Source organism: Pelodiscus sinensis, chromosome 1 (assembly GCF_052426305.1).
Source record: "Pelodiscus sinensis isolate ZL-2025 chromosome 1, ASM5242630v1, whole genome shotgun sequence".
Lineage (NCBI taxonomy): Eukaryota > Metazoa > Chordata > Testudines > Trionychidae > Pelodiscus > Pelodiscus sinensis.
The window spans coordinates 253,279,151-253,298,529 of NC_143052.1; the positions used below are offsets into that span (position 1 = coordinate 253,279,151).

Sequence of the window (19,379 nt, forward strand, 5' to 3'; positions counted from 1 at the left end):
ATAAGAGTACATGCTGAATAGAGAACAATGGCTGGTTGTTATGTTTATTTACCCTTACTACAAGCTGGGTTAACCTCTTCAAAACAGCTTTGCTAAGCCCGTTAACCACACGGCCCACATGACCTGTAGCCGTATCTCTAATGTGATGCAAATCTGACTCGAGACCATATGCACAAGTTCTGCTGCATTGTGTCTTCGAAACTTTACAAGTTTATTGCCGTCCAACCAGGGCCTTTAGGGTTGCAGGAGGGAAGGGGTTGAATACCAGCCACTTAAAAAAAAAGAAGTCAAGAGTCTCGCATTATGGCACATTCACTTTTTAATGACAGTTGTACATTTATGGCAAAGAAAAAAGCCCACATGGGAAAATGAGTTTCATAACAACAATCTCAACTGTTTAGTAATTATAGAAGAATTTGCCCTTCGAAAAAGGACTTCTACACTATAGCAAATATCATAGGACAAGGGGGAAACACCGACAAAACCAAAGTATTTGACCTGATTTTTCTGTTTCATTAGTTATTTTAGAAGAGTTATTGTCATCACAGCTGTCCTCCAGTGAAGTCATAATCCCTGTGGTTATTATAATAATTGTTGTGATGTCATATCCCCAGCAATATGACTTCACTCCAGGATGTAAGAGGAGGAGCACGTGGGCTGCACGGGAGCAAGCAGGAATTTAAATCAGACATAATTGTGGTAATGAGCAAGTTTGGCAAGAAAAATTATGTCAGATCTGCAGAAATGTAAATGGACTTCTGCTTAAATGTGATGTCTTTTCATTTTCCCCAAAGTAGTACAGTCCTTCATTAAAACTGCTTCTCTGCTCACATGGTAAGAACTTCATTTAACAGATCATTTTTTCTGGATAGCTGCAGCAAGCGTCACAATGTTCTGTGCCTGCTTCAGTAACGGCATGTCTATCATACTCCCATGGAAAGTAAAGGCTCCCTGGAAAACAGAAAATATAAACTTCCTGAAAGAACCTTCGAAATCACAAGTTATTTTGTTTTTGTTTGTTTTAACACCCATCTATCAAAGCAGAGACATTAGATCCCATATGAATCAAACTGATTAGTGCTGAATAACTTCAGAAAGAGCCAGGCAAACTTTAACAGGCAAATTATTTAAAAAAAGGGGGGGGGGGAAGGGGTGGTGGAGAAATTTAATGAAACCATCATTTCCTCGCTCTGGGCAGGAAAGATCTTATGTATTTAGCTTCCAATCTGAAAAACCTTACTAGCTCTAAAATAACTGGTAGGCTGGTACAAGGAGTCTACCTTACAGCACAAAATCGGGCCCATTTTATAAATCAGATTGGACCATCCTCACTCATCACGCACAAGTGAGCTGTAATAGCTACAGGTCTTAGTCTACATTCAGCAACCCTTCATGGTAGATGATTTCTAGCTGACTGTAGCATCATACTAGTAATTCTTTCCCTGCAGATACCAGCACTTAGCCCCCTTCACTTAACATTTCACAAAGTGCAAGATAGTAATACTGTGCCCAAGTACAACATTCTTCCATTGGCAGAACTCAGAGCTAGCTACAAGTATGGGGAAGCAAACAAACAAAGGAAGTTTTTCTTTCCTCAGTGCACAGTCAACCTGCGGAATTCGTTGGTGAAGGCTAGAACTTTAACAGGGTTCAAAAAAGAGCTAGACAGATTCATGGAGGTTAGGTCCATCAATGGGTGGATGGGTAGGAATGGCCAGGATGGGTAGGAATGTTGTCCCTAGCCTCTGTTTCTCTGGAGGTGGGTGACAGGGGAGGGATCACGTGAGGATTACCTGTTCTGATCCCTCCTTCTGGGGCATCTGGTATTGGCCACTGTCAGAAGACTGAATACTGTACTGAGTTGGATAGACCATTGGTCTGACCCAGTATGGCCATTCTTCTTATTATCCGTTACAGTGGGGAAACTGAAATAGAGGGCTCGGTCCCTAGACTTTTTTGGGGAAATATCTAGACAGAACTCTGTAGCAGGTAGGATGGTTTGTGTGCAGGGCCTTATGCTGCTGTTCCAGAGCTGCTGGCACTGCTCCTTTCCTCAGCTGCGCTGGTTCCCAATGACTAGCAGATTATGTCATTGTTCAGAAAATGGATTTCTAACAGGGAAGACCATGTTGTATATGACTGTTGTGCCTGTTGTGGAGAATTTACCAGACTATGTTCTATACAGGATTGACCAAGAGTGTCTGAACAGTGACTATCCAAGACTCTTGAGCCGATTTTTGAGTCACTTCTCATTATCAGTACTTTGCTCATGTAACACACTTACAAGTGTTAATATGAGATGCACAAGCTGTAGTTACATCTCAACTGTAAGAAACATCTGGTGTTAAAGAGCCCCAAACCTAAGCCCCCAACTTTGGGGCTGTGTCTACACTGGGCCACTTATTCCGGAAAATCAGCCGCTTTTCCGGAATAAGCTGCAAGCTGTCTACACTGGCCCTTGAATTTCCGGAAAAGCAATGATGCTCTACTGTACAAAATCAGCCGCTATTCCAGAAAAACTATTCTGCTCCCGCACGGGCATAAGTCCTTATTCCGGAACACTGTTCCGGAAAAGGGCCAGTGTAGACAGCCCAGTAGTCTTTTCCGGAAAAAAGCCCTGATCGTGAAAATAGCGATTGGGGCTTTTTTCCGGAAAAGCGCGTCTACATTGGCCACAGACGCTTTTCCGGAAAAAGGGCTTTTCCGGAAAAGCAGCCTGCCAATGTAGACGCTCCTTTTCCAGAAAAACTGAAAACGGAATAGTATTCCGTTTTAAGCAGTTCCGGAAATTCATGCCAGTGTAGACACAGCCCAGATGTTTTAGTTTCCTTTTCCTTTTATTAAACCCAATAGTAAACTTTAACATTTTGTGTTGAAGAAATAGGATTCAGAAGCTGAAAAGCTTTGCAGTAAGACAGCCCCAAGTGATATTGCAGGAATCCTCATCTGTCAAAGGCACTTCTGACATTTTTAAAAAATAGACAAAGCAAGTTAGCAGGATTTTTGTTATTATTTCCACCTTCCTGCTAATTTGGAATAGTGAGCTAAAATCCAGAAAAAAAGCAACTAATTTGAATATATTCTATTCACAGTAGCTCTTTCCACCTCCAGTTTTCTGTAGACTCGCAATACCAGTAATTATGGTATTACCCTAAATTCTCCTTTCTAATTTCACTTGATGGAATTTCCCTTTTTTAAAAAAAATCCTTTTATTTCCCTTGACATTAAGATAAAGATAACAAGATTTCTTTTATAAATGCCATTGACCTGAGTGAAGTTAAACTAGGGATTTGTTTAGTTCCAGATGTGAATCTTCTTACTGGCAAGCATTCCCAATAAGCTCATATTTCCAGCCTTTTACTTAGTTTTCTAAGTCGTTAAAATGCTTTATTAGGATGCAATTCTTAATCTCATTTTAGCAAGAACTGGAATATCCTTAAATGATTGGTAACAAGTGGGGCTTCAGATTGCACATGCTCTCCAGTATGTTCCAAACCCTCCACAGAATCAGCATCATAAGCCATTCAGTCTTTTTCCAGTATCTCACGGAGATAAGTTTATAATTTTTATCAAAAAGATTCTAAAAGGTCACTTGGTGATAGAGCTGGGTAAACCTTTTATGTTTAGAGAGTCATTGTAAATGTCTCTTAGAATTTTCTCCTTTCCCCATTTTCCTTTCTTTGTCTGCATTCCTCTGATAGAATCCCCTAGTCTCTTACTCTCTCTTACCCTAAGCCTCAGCCCTATCCTTTCCTGTAACCCTGGGCTTCAGACCTTTACATCCCCTCCTTTGCCACCACCATGCAATGGGATCCTTTCTTCTTGCCCAGTGATTGACATACCCTTTCCATTGTAAGGCTCAGCAATATTCTGCTAAGCTACCCCTACACTCAAATTATGGACGCATCGGGGCATGGGAGACATGATGTCAGAAGCAACAAGGTCACAGACTTGCTGGGACAGATAACAGGATCTTCTGAAATTAGGGAGCAAATCCTTAGCTGGTAAGATGTGGGGGCTATGATGGGATGGAAGCCATACCATCTTAGGGTGCATCTACACAGCAGCCTAAACTTGAAATAAAATATGCAATTCACACTACACAAATTGCATATCTAAGTTCAAAACTATTTCAAAATAGCTTATTTTGAAATGTGGCACATTTACACAGTGCCAAATTTCGAAATGACACCCTATTTGGAGCCATCCCTTATCTCTCATGCAACGAGGTTTACCAGGATGGTGAAATAGCATTCCGTTATTTCAAAAAATGTTTTTAAATAATGGACAGCTTGTGTAGATGTGGGGTAGCTATTTCAGGATACCAGAGGTATCCCAAAATAGCTGTGCAGTGTAGATGTACCCTTAAAGGGACATATAGTAGTGGTTATAGTTGTATAATGGGTTACAACCAAACCTTTTTCAGGAATGAGTGTGCCACTGGGAGTCTTAAAACTGTTAGTTTACAATGTATAGTTCTGTTTAAGCAATTCACACAGATGAGATGCCAGCTCTAGGCACAAGGAACTCAAGCCATATAGTGACTTCCTCTGGAGATTTCATGTGTTTCATATTTAGTGAATATAATCTTAAAAAATTCTCACACCTGTGAAGATAGTAAGAGTTACACTGGGTAAAACTGATCAGAGAGAACAAGGCCCTTATAAAATTCATACCTGTATATCTCTTGCACGTTGTTAGGGACAGAACCACAGCTATATTTGGCAGGTTTACTACTGCTATCCCTTCCCTGATGTATGTGGAGATATATAGAAGAATAACAAAAGTTCCTTAGCCAGAGGGTATGTCTACAGTACAGAGTTTTTTTTCGGAAAAACTTCAATTACATCGACACTGCAGTCACATTCTTTTGAAAGAAAATTTAAAGAACAGAAGGGCTTTTCTGACATTGGTAAACCTCTTTCTACGAGGAAGAAGCCTTTTTCCGAAAGAGCTCTTTCAGAAAAAGATGTGTGTGTATGGGAAAGAGGGAGAATTCTTTTGCAAGAAGAGGAAGGAGGAAAAAGCACAGGTGCCCTGGTGGCCACTCGGCCCATAGTAATCACAGCTTACATGGAAGATAGCATCCATTGTTTTAGCATCCATTGTTTTGTCTCTTTCGGATGTAGTATTTTCAGAAGCTCTCTTTCAGAGAAGCTTCTTCTGAAAGAAGCCTGCAGTCTATATGTAGCCTGAAAGGATTGCAATGCAACATACAAAGGATAGACTGCATGTTTTAACATGTCCCTGAATGCAATGATTGTAACTGTTGGTGGTCCTTGCACTAAGAAGGACAAAGGGTACGTCTACACAGCAGGGCAAAAGTCGAATTAAGCTACGCAACTTCAGCTACATCAATTGCATAGCTTAAGCCAAAATAGCTTAACTTGACTTTTGGCGCTGTCAACACAGCAGGAAGTCGAAGGAAGAACACACTTCCTCTGACTTCCCTTACGCCTCATGAAATGAAGGATACCGTGAGTTGAAATAAAGGCTTGCAGTGTAGATGTGGACTATGTTATTTCGGAATAATGTCAGCTATTCTGAAATAATGCTGCTGTGTAGACATACCCAAAGTGATTTCTGGCTCCTTCCTCCTCCTGAACAGCTAGGCAAGAGTCAGCCACAATCTCACCCAATATTTGTTCAGAATTCCTGTACATGTCACAACAGGAACCTTGGACTCGCCACAAGATCACAGAAACTAGGGCCTAAAAAGTGAGCCCAACTGCATACATGGCAAACGCCATTTCAGTTCCAGTGTGGAAGAGAAAGGCTCTTGTTTTCTTTCAGGAGGGAAATCATTCTCTTTCTCTTTTTCCCTATTTCTGAGCAGCAAACAGACATTTTTTGCCTGCTTTCACAAGGTTGGCAGCTTTTCTGCTTTTATACTTGTGCAAACTTCATAGTTTTTATTGTTCTCCCTTGGTCTGTTTATACATTTCCTCATTTTCATATACAGTTTTCCATTGGAAATGCACTATAATGTTCAGCTTCCCTCTCTGAAATTTACTGCCATGTCCTTATTGATGCAAGAATTAAAACCGGTGATGTTATACTTTCCTTTTATGTATTGGAAAATGTCACATCACAGGTAGTGTTCTTTTGGCACTATACCCAACACATGCCTGATCCAATACTTTCTATTTGCTGATTGGCTGCACCTGTACTAGATGTGCTCACATCACCACTTTTCTGGGCCCACTTGGAAAAGTCTATATGCAGTGTGGAGAAGAGTTTAGCCAGCCCACAACATTTTGACACCTGAGGTGGGGAGCTCAAAAGATGCCCCTATGCCCCCTCGCTCGGGGTCCTAGTGGTGCCCACACCCCAGTCCGGCACCTGAGGCGGCTGCCTCAGTTCGCCTCATGGTAAGGCCAGCCCTGGTCAGCTCCAAAGCCTTTTAGGTGTGGAGCTAGGGAAGCAACAACTCTGGAAGGTCTGACATGGGATTTTTCAGCTGGCAAGCTGGGAATCTCGTGTCTGGGTCAGAACTGGCTCGTGTTGTGCTACTTTTCTGCCAACCACAGAACACCACCAACTCTCCATTCAAGCACTTTAGCTAGGCTCATTAAAGTCCTGGTCCTTTGAAGTGGTGAGAGCCAGCTGCAAAGTGCTGGGCTTCCATAATTCTCATTGACTTCTATGTACAGTATTTGGGGATACTTCACATCTCTGTGGATTGGGCTTGAAGCAAAATGTCTCAGTTCCATGGCTCACTCCCACTCCTTGGTCTCTTTTTCCTCTGTTCTTCCTGCTCTATAACCTGGGAGCCAATTCAGGATTTCCTGGTTATCCAAGCCTTACTTTTGGAGAGTCGATGTGACTCTTTGAGCCGAAGTGATATTTAAGCAGAGAGTGCCTAAAACTTCAGGGAATGAGTCCCCAGAGTATTTCTCCTCAATCTTAGACTGGAATGGGGCAAGGAATGTAACAAGAAGAAAAGAAAACAAAACAAAAAAGGAGGCTCATACTCATTCTGCCAAGGTCAGATTATGAATAATCATGAAATGATGATCCTATGAAAACACTATGATTGGTACATTAGAAACAAATATCTGTTCCAGAGTATTTAAATATGGGTGTATTTTACAGGATTACCCCAAAGTCTTGCGGCCAGAAGTCGCAGAAATGTGGTTGTCTACAAATTTTAGGCAGGGTCATGTGACCTGCTTGACTTTCCTTTATTATGTCTATGTCAAACAATACTGCATATATTCCATTTTCATTACAAAAATCCCGCTCATTAGAGTAAAAACATTTTAGAGTAATAAGCTAAAGGTGCAGTGTTACGAAGAACAGGACCTGGTGCACCCAAGAGCTTTTCCCATGTCAAAGCTGCAGGAGTCCTTCATCTTGCTTCGGCTGACGAGCTGTGAAAGCAGATCTTGGGGAAGGGCTACTATGTGTTCTCCTTCCCAAAGGTGGAGACTCTGACTCTGCTCAGCTGAGAGTATGTCTACACAGCAGAATTATTTTGGAATAACACACATTATTCCGAAATAACACAGTGCGCATCTACACTACAAGCTTTATTTTGAAATAATGTTAAGCTGGAGAACTTTTTACTTTGACTCATGGTGCCCTCATTTCATGAGGAGTAAGGGAAGTCAGAGGAAGTGTGTTCTTTCTTTGACTTCCTGCTGTGTAGACAGCACCAAAAGCTGAATTAAGTTATTTCAACTTCAGCTATGCAATTGACATAGCTGGAGTTGCGTAGCTTAATTCAACTTTGGCCCTGCTGTGCAGACATACCCTGGAGTGCCATATGTGGCATTTAGGCATTGGGGAATGTCAGGAAGGCAGAGTATAGGCAGGTCTTCCTTGCTGTCACTCATGTGGTGTTGTGGTTTGTCCCTAACAAACTAATGCCTGGAGAAAGACTGCACCATGGCCCTACATGTCCCAAAGACATCTGCTTTGCTGACAGGACTATAACTCAGATGGAGAGAGAAGGAGCCTACTTGGTACTCCCCTCTCCCTGCCTACTGGAGCTTTATAGAAGTTGACATAATTGTTAAGTCTTCTGCAGCTCTAGCTGTAAAGGGGGGAAGAGTGGACAAGGTAATCAAAACATACAGGGCTGTGTGGGTGGGAACAGGGAGATTATTTAGGTGGCAATTCAGTCTCCTGGGAAGCTCCACAACTCATGCCTGCAAAGCAGGCATTTTCCCCTCCTCATATCGTTATACCCCAGAGCAGCGTTCCTAAACTGCATGGTGAATAGCCAGGGTTAAAGGGCTTATGTGCCCCTTCCCACTCTTGTAAATTGGGCCAAAATTTGGACTCAAGGAATTTATACTGAAATTTTATTTTCTCTCAAATAGATAAAGTGTTTTACAAACAAACAGTCTATAAACATTAAAAAAAACCAGTCATTTATGTGTCAAGTGTGCAGCGGCGAATAGGATATTAGAGAATCTACTTGGTATTCAGCATTATCCCAAAGAGAGTTGGAGGGTGGAGTGCAGGGTACACACAGGAGATAGCAAGAGGAAACAAAGCTTGAAAGGAATTTTTTAATTCCTTAATTGTAACAAGTTCTCAGAGGAGACCAACAAAAATGATAAAGTTTGGCAAATAAGGCTGTAAACAAAAAGAATGGTCAGCAAAAGTGCCAACAAACTTGCCGGGCTCTTGGGCTGGGTGGGGCAGCATAGCTCTGTGCTCTTGGAAAAGGTGGGGCCTTAGGCAGAAAGTGAGAGGCGGGGCTGGGGCTAGCCTCTCTCCACCAGGTCTTCAGCACTGCCTATAGCATGCGGCCTGGGACTCCAGCAACGATTTAAAGAGCAAAGGGCCCCGGCTGCTGCTGCAGTAGACACACATGTTACAGACTATGAATAGGCAGAGGAATATTATGAAGAGGACAGAAAGCAATTATTCTCACTACTTGCTGTAAAACCAAAAGGAACAAGATTTATGCAGCAGGGGGGAAATTTAAATTACATGTTAGGGAAAACTAATGGAATTCTCTATCAAGACATAGTGGAGTGGCCATCAGAGGTCAGGGCTAAACTGTACAACACTTCAGTTTGGGTTATGATTGTGCTCATTAGGACAGAGGACCCATTTCATTATACCATTCTTGGAAACATAGACCTGAGCTGATATCAGTGTTTTCTAAAAAAGAATAATGTACAATTGGAAAGCCATTCTACTTCCAGTCAAATGGTACACTATGATGGTCTGTTGTTCTTGAACACTCGTATAGTAGCTTCTGGATATTCTGCCCTTATATGGGATCCTCAAAGTTTTCCTTAACTTGTGACACATGAAATGTAAGGAGCAGCATAAAGAGATCCAGTGTCGGTCCACTGCATTCCAAGATTAAAAGATTTCCTGAAAGAAAACTTTAGTCTCATGCTCTTGGGGAAGAGAAGTTTTTCTTCTCTACTACAATAGCATCTAAGAAGTTTCACACTGTGGATTACTTCTGTTTGGTAAATAGCTTGGTAAATTCAGATTTCCACCTCATGAAAACATCATAAAAATGGCTTACTATCAAAACCACACTAATTTTTTGAAGGTGAGTTTGACTGCAGAGTGGATTGCCCTTCTGTTGAGAGCAAGGCTGTAACTGGAGAGGACAAAAATTCTCCTTTGTTCAGTTTCAATTGATTTTGCTTCTTGAGATCCTAGAGCTATTTTGGAATATAACTGTGAATTGGCACCATTTCTCCCCTGGGTTTGGTAATCAATGCTTACCTTAAGGAGGATGGTAAAATGCCACCTTCCATTAAACAAGTCTTCATTAGACCACTGCTCAAGAAGTCCTATCTTGGATTTTAATCTAGTTAATTATTCCTGGCCTCTAAATTCTGTTTTTATAAAGTTATTGAGAAGATAGTGCAAGACAGTTCTTAATAATCTGGAGTCTTCACGTTTCCTTGAACTATCAACTGAGGTATGGTACAGAGACTCCAATGGACTCTGTAACCTTCCTCAGTCATGGACAAAAGTCAGGTATTCATGCTGACTCCTTTAAATATGCCAGCAATCTTGGATGTAATTGACCGTAATGTTTTGTTGACTAGACTATGACAGAGACGGTCAAGTGGTTCCATTCCTGTTTTTTCCCCCAGAAAGATCCCAGAAGGTGATGGCGTACAATTGCTCATGCGTGCTGAGACCTCTCATACAGCATGCCGTGTTCTAAGGGGTTTTATTCTCTCTACTCTCTTCTTCTACATGTACCACTGGATAAGATAATGAAACAATCTGGGCAAGATTATCAGTATGTAGAAGACTTGTAGCTCTGTGTATCTTTCATTTAACCCAGACGGTATGCCATTTTATTTCCTTGTGCCTAATTGAGACAGAGATTGAGTCTTGGAAGAATGTGATTTGGGACTAAAGCCAATCCAGATAACATAGAGTGCTAATTGTTTGGAGGTACGTGGGACAGTGACTGCCCCAATACTAAAGGAGTTTGTTCATGCTTTGTTAATAAGATTTGCAGTTCAGGAATACTCCCTGATCCCTGGGGTGGGCAGAAGTTCTTTTTTCATCTGCATTTGATCTTTTAATGATTGTCCATCTAGCCTTTATGACCATCCATCTGGATTGCTATAATGTTCTTGATCTGAGGGACACTACTGAAGACCACTCTCAAGCTACAACAGGTATAGAACATGGGATCTGCTTTCCTAAGTTGTAGCAATCATATTACACAGCAACTCCAAATATTGTACTGGCTTTCTAAATGGTCACAAATGAAATTCAAGTTGTTTCTATTGATCATCAAAGTCCTAAATTGTGTTTTGTGAACTGAACCAGCTTCTTGAGAGAGTCTTTTCCATTATGTACTGTCTTGATCACTGATTAGCAGATGAACTCTGGGTAATAGTCCCTGGATTTGATGCTCTCTTTTGTCTCTTCTCTAAGGTACTTTGTGCAAAGACTTCAATCCAATAGATCTAGGGGCTAGATCACTGACAGAAATCTGTGGAAAAACAAACCTGAATCTGTCCTGTCTAGTTGGGAAAAAATTGTCATGTACCACATGGAAAAAAGTGCCCACACCTAATAGAAAGCAAGATAATTATTCTTTGTATGTGTGTGCAACATGGGCTGGGCCACCATGATCTCAACCTGTTCAGGAAGGTCCTACTATGAATCAGATCATGTGACTTAGGGGACCTAGGTATGGGGCCTTACTGGGTCCTGATGAGTAAGGTCTTAGATAAGGATAGAAAGAGCCTTAGATAAACTATGCACCCCAAGATCACTTTGGCCAGATCAAGGTGACTAAGATGAAAGTAGTTGTGTGACCTTCAGTTTTCTTTAGGATCCTCCAATGTATAGAAGAAGAGAAAATTGCAAGCCAGAGGAAAGTTCCATAAAATGCTGTCTCAGGGGGAGCATATAGTACTGCAATTTGTTGTCCACGGGTATATGATTCTGGGATGCATTAATAGGAGTGTTGAAAGAAAGAAAGAAAGAAAGAAAGAAAGAAAGAAAGAAAGAAAGAAAGAAAGAAAGAAAGAAAGAAAGAAAGAAAGAAAGAAAGAAAGAAAGAAAGAAAGAAGCAATTCGTCCACTCTACTCTGTGCTGATTAGGCCAGTTCTGGGCATCGCATTTCAAGAAAGATGTGGAGAAATTGGAGAGGGTCCAGAGAAGAGCAACAAGAATGATTAAAGGTCTAGAGAACATGACCTATGAGGGAAGGCTGAAGGAATTGGGCTTGTTTAGTTTAGAAAAGAGAAGATTGAGGGGGGACATGATAGCCATTTTCAGATATCTAAAAGGGTGTCATAAGGAGGAGGGAGAAAACTTGTTCATCTTGGCCTCTGGGGATAGAACAAGAAGCAATGGGCTTAAACAGCAGCAAAGGAGGTTTAGGTTGGACATTAGGAAAAAGTTCCTAACTGTCAGGGTAGTCAAACACTTGAATCCCAGGGAGGTTGTGGAATCTCCATCTCTGGAGATATTTAAGAGTACCGTATATTCCGGCGTACAAGACGACCTCTGAAGTTAAAAAACATCCCCCAAAAATCGGGGGTCATCTTGTACGCCGGATGCCCCGCCGCCGGAGCCCCTCCGCGGCTTTGAAAGCCTCGGGGGAAGCCGTCAGCGGGGCAGCCCATGCGCGCCTGGGATGCCCCCCGCCGGCTTCCCCCGAGGCTTTCAAAGCCGCGGAGGAGCTCCGGCGGAGGGGGGGGGCAGCCCAGGCGCTCCTGGCGGCTTTGCTCCCGGTGCCTCTGGTCTGCTGGGGACCATCTCCAGCAGACCAGGGACACCGGGAGCAAAGGAGGCGGAGGGGCGCTGGGGTATAAGATGAAACCCTATCTTTTAATTAAAAAGATAGGGGGTCGTCTTATACGCCCAGTCGCCCTATACGCCGGAAAATATGGTAAGTTAGATAAATGTCTATCAGGGATGGTCTAGACAGTATTTGGTCCTGCCAAGAGGGCAGGGGGCTGGACTCGATGACCTCTCAAGGTCCCTTCCAGTCCTAGTATTCTATGATTCTATGAATCTGTTATTGAAATGAGTAATTATGCAAGATCCTTTCAGTGGAGGGCTGACTGTGAACACTCTAAAGCAGACTTAATGGAGCGGTGCTGAACTGGAAATAGCAGCTAACCAATGCAAATCTCTTGTACTTCTGATGGGAAGGAAAGAAAGTGATGTGTAAGCAGACATCAAGTTTAGGAAATATTCTGATCCATTGCTAGCTAAAACATTCCAGTTTTATCTTCTAAGTCTTATGATTCACTCACTTTCAAATCCTAAAATAAAAATAAGGTCTGATATCTCCTTTTCTGAAGCTACAAGGAAGATGGAATAAATCCATCAAAACCTGTTTGTCTGGGTCTGGGAACATGTTTTCAATGCACCAAACTGTTACGCAGTTTACAGAAAAAAGTCTTCTGATCTGGGAGAAAGGAAGGGGAGATGACTGTTCTGGGAAGGGGAAAAAGTAGGAGGATATTAAGAGGACCCCACAAGACTATGGAAAAAGACCCAGGAATTCAAAAAGATAACATTCCACTTTCAGTAAGTACAAATCCTTAGGCAAAGTTCACGGAGGGAAAAAGTTGACTGTTTGAAACCTCTGCTCCTATGCTTAGGAGCTCAGGAGAATGGTTTGGGTTTACTTCCAGGTATAGGTTTTTCCAAAATCTAGAACATATGTTTATGCTTGTCAGGGAACCTCCTTACAACAAACAGATGACTTTTTCCTGCAGAAGAGGATTTAGGCTGATTTTCAAAGAAGTCAACACTGGAAGATTACATTTGTACCTGACAGGTCAGGCAGAGTTGAACTCCTGTTTTCTTCCAAAAACCTTTTTTCAAAGAGAGAAGTTATCAGGACAAGCTAGGACATGGTCCACTCCCCCTTTTTTATTGGTGCGTCTCTACAGCTTAGTAAATCACTAAGGACTAGCTGAGGATGTGTATGTGGACGCCTGAGATGGCCCTGGCTATAACAGGATGAAGTTTACTGTTCCTCTCTTCCCAGGAGAGTATTTACAAATGAAATCCCTCCTCCCTACTCAAATCTATCCAGGATTCTTAGGCAGTTTCTTTTTTTAATCCCTGTCAGGGTAGGCAGGAACTAGCAGCCATTAAATAACTAACCGGATGCGTAAGATATACAGAATACAAAGATGCTAGAAAGAGTGAGGCACTCAGTTAGAACCTTGCAGAAGATAGACTACCTTTTCTTACCCAAAGGATCCTTTAAACTGGCATTAGGTATGTCTACAATGTAATTAAAACACCTGCGACTAGCCCGTGCCAGCTGACTTGCGCTAAGAGGCTATTTAACTGCAGTTTAGATGTATGGGCCTAGGCTGCAGTTTGTATTAACCTCCTTGTGCCCCAGGGCATCAGTGGAAAAAGGATCAATATCCACAAAGGGCCTGGTTGGGTGGGAGGGAGCAAACAAATCATGAGTACAAGCTCGTGACACTCCCATGAGCTTCTGCAGGCTTGAACTACAAAGCAGGTGAAGAACCTTTCTGCCTCATGCCTATGCCCACTGGCACAACTGTGCTCAGAATGGGAAGTATCAGCTGGGAGTCAGCATATGCAGGAATAACAAGCTAATGTGTCCATCTGATTTCAGTGCCTACAATACAGAGGTTCATGATTTCCCCCACATAGTCTTTTCTGTAGGAGGAAATCCACCCGCTGTACTATCGCACACTTCTTTGATCTCTTTTCTGAATAAACATGTCTGCATAAGACATGCTAGTTTATGGACTAGATTTTATGAGAAAAAAATCAACATCCGTGAGCAATGCAGTTAATCTGACCCGACCTCCAGTGTAGATAGTACTAGGTTAATGGGAGACCTCACTACCACCTCTTGGGGAGATGGAATAGTCCTTCCCATCAGGTTAGGTAGTGCTATATTGTTTTAAGACAAGCGTAAAATGAAGGAAGAGCTTGGGGACGAGTGCCTCACAACTAGACACACACACATACAATTGGCACAGGTGCGAAGCAGCCCTCTTCCTGAACAACAGCTACGTGGGAGCCAAATTCTGTAGACAGAATCTTTACTGTATGCTGGATCCACCCCCGCTGCAGTCAGGGGAAAGACATTCACTGACCTCAAGGGTAGTTGGATCATTCCCAAATATAAGTCCTAGCATGCAGATACAGTAGCTTGGTTCAGACTTTTCTAAACAAAGACTGTTATGACAGGGCCATTGTAAGCAATTCCCTTGCAGACCAGATACTGTGTAAATAAAAGGATTCCAGGAAGGACCATAAAAGCTACTGCATAGTTTGCCTAATCACTTGAGTTCACATATCATTCAGATGCCAAAGGCCTGCTAAGAGTATTATACATACATGGTGTGCGCTCTCTTTCTCACTCTTTCAGTTTGGCCCTTTGGTGTCGAAAGCACTCAAAGTTATAGCTTTGAATTGTGAATTATTAATCTTAATTTTAAATTACACATAATTTACATATGACTTTTGAGGTAATGTTAAGTTTTTTTTTCCTGATTGACCAATCAGGTTCCTTTAAACTATTTATGACTTATTATTTATGTAATAGCTTAACTGGACTTTTATCCTTTTTCACTCCTTTTGTCATTTTTGCTTTCGTATCAGATACAACTCAGACAGCTGCTAAAAACCCTTACTGAAATTATATTGCATCTAATGTAATATTTTCAATTCCAATTGCACAAGAATACACAGTCTGAATATATTTTAAAATCATATGCTATTTGTATTATAAATAAACAACAAAAGCTTCTATGGTTTTTAAAGTATATTGGATCAAATTTATGAGTCATCTAATAGTGGAGTAAGATGCATTTTGTCTGAGAAAATGAGGACAAATGATAAAGTGTAATGTAGTTATATTAAAAGAAGAGCTGTTTTTTTCTCACATCCTATTAAATAGGTTTTCCAGCTACCTTCAGCCTACTTTTTTGGAGTGTGAGTTATTCATTTTATATGCCAGCTGGTTCAGTTTCTGCCCTAATTTAATTTAGATTTGTATCACTGTACAGTGCAGTGCAACTACTCCAGATTTAAACCAGAGTGAGAACAGCATTTGGCCTACCGAATGCCACTGAAGTGCAAGATATACAATCTTGCTTCTTGAATCCAATCTATAACTAATATCTATTTTATGCCATTTTTAGACTTTCATGGGGGTTGCACTTGAATTTAGTCTTAAGAATCATACATCATATCAATTTTACAATGCACTTCTCACTGAAAAATTACTGAAGCTGTATTATAACAATATTTTGCTTTCCTATAGCTCTTTTCATCTGCAAATCTCAAAGCTCTTTACAAAGAATGCTAATTTAGCTCAACAATGTACAAACAATAAATACAAACAATATACAAGATGGTGGTCAGTTTTTGGATCCGTGCTGTATACATTGTGTTTATCATTGGGAGCTAGGCATAGGCAACAAAAAAAGGGAATGATAAACACAATGTGTACAGCTACTATTAAAAAGTTAAAGTTGATCTGAGTGCAAACAGGACCATGCCCATAATTGTTATTCCTAATAAATTGGGGTAGCAGATTTTTTTTTTCTCCTAGGGGACTACAAGAGTGTCTAAAATATCCTAGAGTCCACCTGATATACTAATTCTTGCTAACCTCTGTTCTCACATGGAGGGACCACTATGTCAAAGCATTTTTGTTTCCAAGATAGAGTAGTCTGATTTTAGCTTTTCTCAAATAAAAATTACTATGACTATTGTATCTGTCAAACTGTGATAAATTATGAGAGCTGATTATTGTATTTTAATGCAAACTACTGTTGACTAAGGGCATCAAACTTTGAAACCAATTAACAACAAACTGTGATCCTAGAGGTTGAAGACCAATAATTTATCTGAGAGCAAGCTATCCACTCAAATCCCTTGCATTTATTTTTTCCAGGCTTTCAGTCTTGATTAATAACATAAAAAAACATGCAAGACTGAACAGTATGAACCAAAGCTATATTTTTGGACCTACTGACATGCAAGTTCTAATTTAATAAAAGAAAAAGGAAAAGCAGGAGCGGTGTTTCACTATCTGCACATTAGGATTTCTAAAAGCAATATATGGAATATTTCTTACAAGATGGGATGGGAAGAATTATTATTGTAATTTTAACATCTCTCTAGGACACGCAGCATGAGATCCCTCCTGTGAGACACCTCTGCTTTGGAAAAATTAAGTAATCAGATTGTTCAGGCTTTTCTTGGCGACACATTTGTAATATAGCAATAAAAACTCAGTTAAGAAGTTTGCAGGAAACACAGTACACAGCAATTTATTCACCATTTTTTTGTTATGAAAACCTAGTAGTATTTAAATGTAAAGAATTCCAGCTAGGCTACAAAATAACATGTCTACCCATGTTTTTTGATAGCTCTTAGATGCAAAATATAAAAAAATATATAAACTGTTTAGTAAAGAAGCAAATCTATATTTGCCAAAGAGTTATATAAGCTTCTAACCTAGTTAAAAAGCGCTTGTTATTGTTACAATAAAACTTTCATAAAGCACTGATCTAATCAAGAAACCAGCATTTTGTAGGCAAACTACCATTAAAAGTACACTTTAAAAACAAATTAGAATAGTAACGTTTTCATAATTCAGGCGCTTTAAGTGCCTTTATTGTAAGGTTTTTTTTGTTATTTTATGCTACTAATTTTGTAAATTACAGGTGTACTCTTTTGATAGGGTTTTGACACTAAATTAATATGGGCTCATGATGTAGAAGCTGCAAACATAAATATTCTGCTGAGTCTGTCATTTGAATATTTATTATTTATTTGCTTATTGTTTCCCTGGAAAACATCACCACTGGCATTGCATATGACCAGCACAATGCATTTGTAAGAGACATAGTGTGTATATATAAAAAAATTTAAAAATCATGCATAAAAAAATCTCTCTTTACATTACTTACAGTAAGCATAGACATAAGCACAAAGAAATATAATATAATGAAACAATTATGAAGACTGGCACCCAAATACCATAATGTCAGTAATATCTCTATGTCATAGATAGTGAAGGGCAGACCAATAACAGTTACCTTGTAATAGCTTTATTCTTAAATGTAGGCATAAATAAATCACAAATCTGCTATCACCTTTCTAGAATTTCTAATATGCAATCTTTATTGCATTAGAAATGAGTACAAAAGGGGAATATATAACTTCCAATGTATTTCCATATATCATAAAGGAATTTTCTGGGAACATTTATACTCCACCAGTAAAAAGTGTATATCTGTAGAGATTCTTGTATATTCAACTTTACTACAGAAGATGTTTTGCTTATTATTATAATATTATTTAAGTGCAAAGTAAAGTAATAAAGATTTTTTTGCACTTACATTTTGCACAAATATACAACAAGCAGTTCAGTTTGTGTTCAATTAACTATTTTGGACATCAAAACTCCCCTGGCTTTTTTCACAGTTCTTGGGTTTGGCTGTAACTTAGACAAACGTACTTAACTGCAACTTTTTTCTTTCAAAAAGAGGCAAACTGGATTATAGCAAATAACCTTTAAGATAATTAACTGACAATGCTGCAACTAGCATAAAATCTTCCTTCAGGCGACCCCTAATTTAAGTATTACTGGCACAAAGTGGAGACAGATTGTGCATCACCACCGCAATATTTACATAGCAGAAACCCACAGAGCAGGAAACGTGAGACTCAATGATGCACTAAATTAGGAACAATCATATTCTAGTGTTAATTTGCTTTCCACTCTATCCAAATCTCAAGTCCAAAAATTGCTACAAATACACAGAAAATGTTCCCACTTTTAATTATTAAGAGCCACATTTAGCGAACAGTTATGCACATAAGTAACTTTATTCACATGTGTAAGCAGTTGCAGAATCAGACCCCTATAACTAAAGAGATTTTAAAGTTTTTTTTAAATAAAGAATTTCAAAACTATTTATTTCTTCCCACAAGTAAATACCAAGCCAAGCAGGATGTATTTTTACTTTCAAGCTACCTGTCCTTTAATTGCAAATTATTTTTATCTGACAATAACATCATGATTTCTATGAAATGATTTTAAGAAATTCCCTAAGCAGCAAATAATTTTATTTAAAGGATAAAAGTTAAGACATGCAGGGGAAGACAGAAAATATATCTGTAAATGTATTTGAGGTCCATATTTATTATAAATATTCTATCTGTATGCTATCATGGCATACATTTTGCTAATAAAACCATATGTTACTGTATGTTTTTTAAATAAAAACAAACACTCCCCACTACATGCTTCAAATTTTCTCAAATTTAAATAGCCCTGTAGCACTTTACAGACTAACAAAAAGGTGCCACAGGACTACTCATTTTTAAAGTTGCAAACTAACACAGCTACCCCTCTGAGACTCAAATTTAAATATTATTCTGATTGGTATTCTATATGTGGTATTAACAAAATATTTACCTTTCCTAATTGCTGATGGTCTTCAAAAGCAGAAATCAATTCTTGTGCCCACTTTATTTTTTCAGGGCTTGGAGAGAACTGTTCCTGGACAACAGCAATTTGGTTAGGGTGAATCACCTGCTTACCTACAAAGAAGATTAATAACACTGGAATCATGCATCAGCAAGCAGATGTTCAGCAAAATGTTCCAACCACTTGAGGCTCTTAAATGCCTCACAAACTTTATGTTAAATAACTACTTATTTGACTAGATTTCTATTATTATTAAACTGAACAACAACCCTTAGCTAAATACTGTATGAACAAATATATCTATAGCAGAAGTTATATTCGTTACAAATCAAAAATACATTTTCCCCTCATCCATTTCAATCCATATATCTTCCTTTTGTCATTACAGGTGTAAGGGCTGGGCAAATATTGTCAATAACAATTTAAGTATAACATATCTTTGTAGCTATACAAAAATAG

At 39.7% G+C, this 19,379-nt stretch overlaps 1 protein-coding gene across 2 annotated transcripts in view; it reads right to left on the minus strand.

The window, feature by feature from the left end:
* Positions 1 to 301: 301 nt before the first annotated feature.
* Positions 302 to 19,379, minus strand: part of CLYBL (citramalyl-CoA lyase) — a 260,497-nt gene continuing 241,419 nt past the window's right edge. For both annotated transcript variants that reach the window (XM_075918756.2, XM_075918755.2), the window contains exons 7-8: positions 18,909 to 19,033; positions 302 to 951 (exon numbers count right to left, since the gene is read on the minus strand). In XM_075918756.2, coding sequence (XP_075774871.1) covers positions 856 to 951; positions 18,909 to 19,033 — 221 coding nt within the window. In that variant the 3' untranslated portion in view covers positions 302 to 855. The remainder of the gene's footprint in view (positions 952 to 18,908; positions 19,034 to 19,379) is intronic.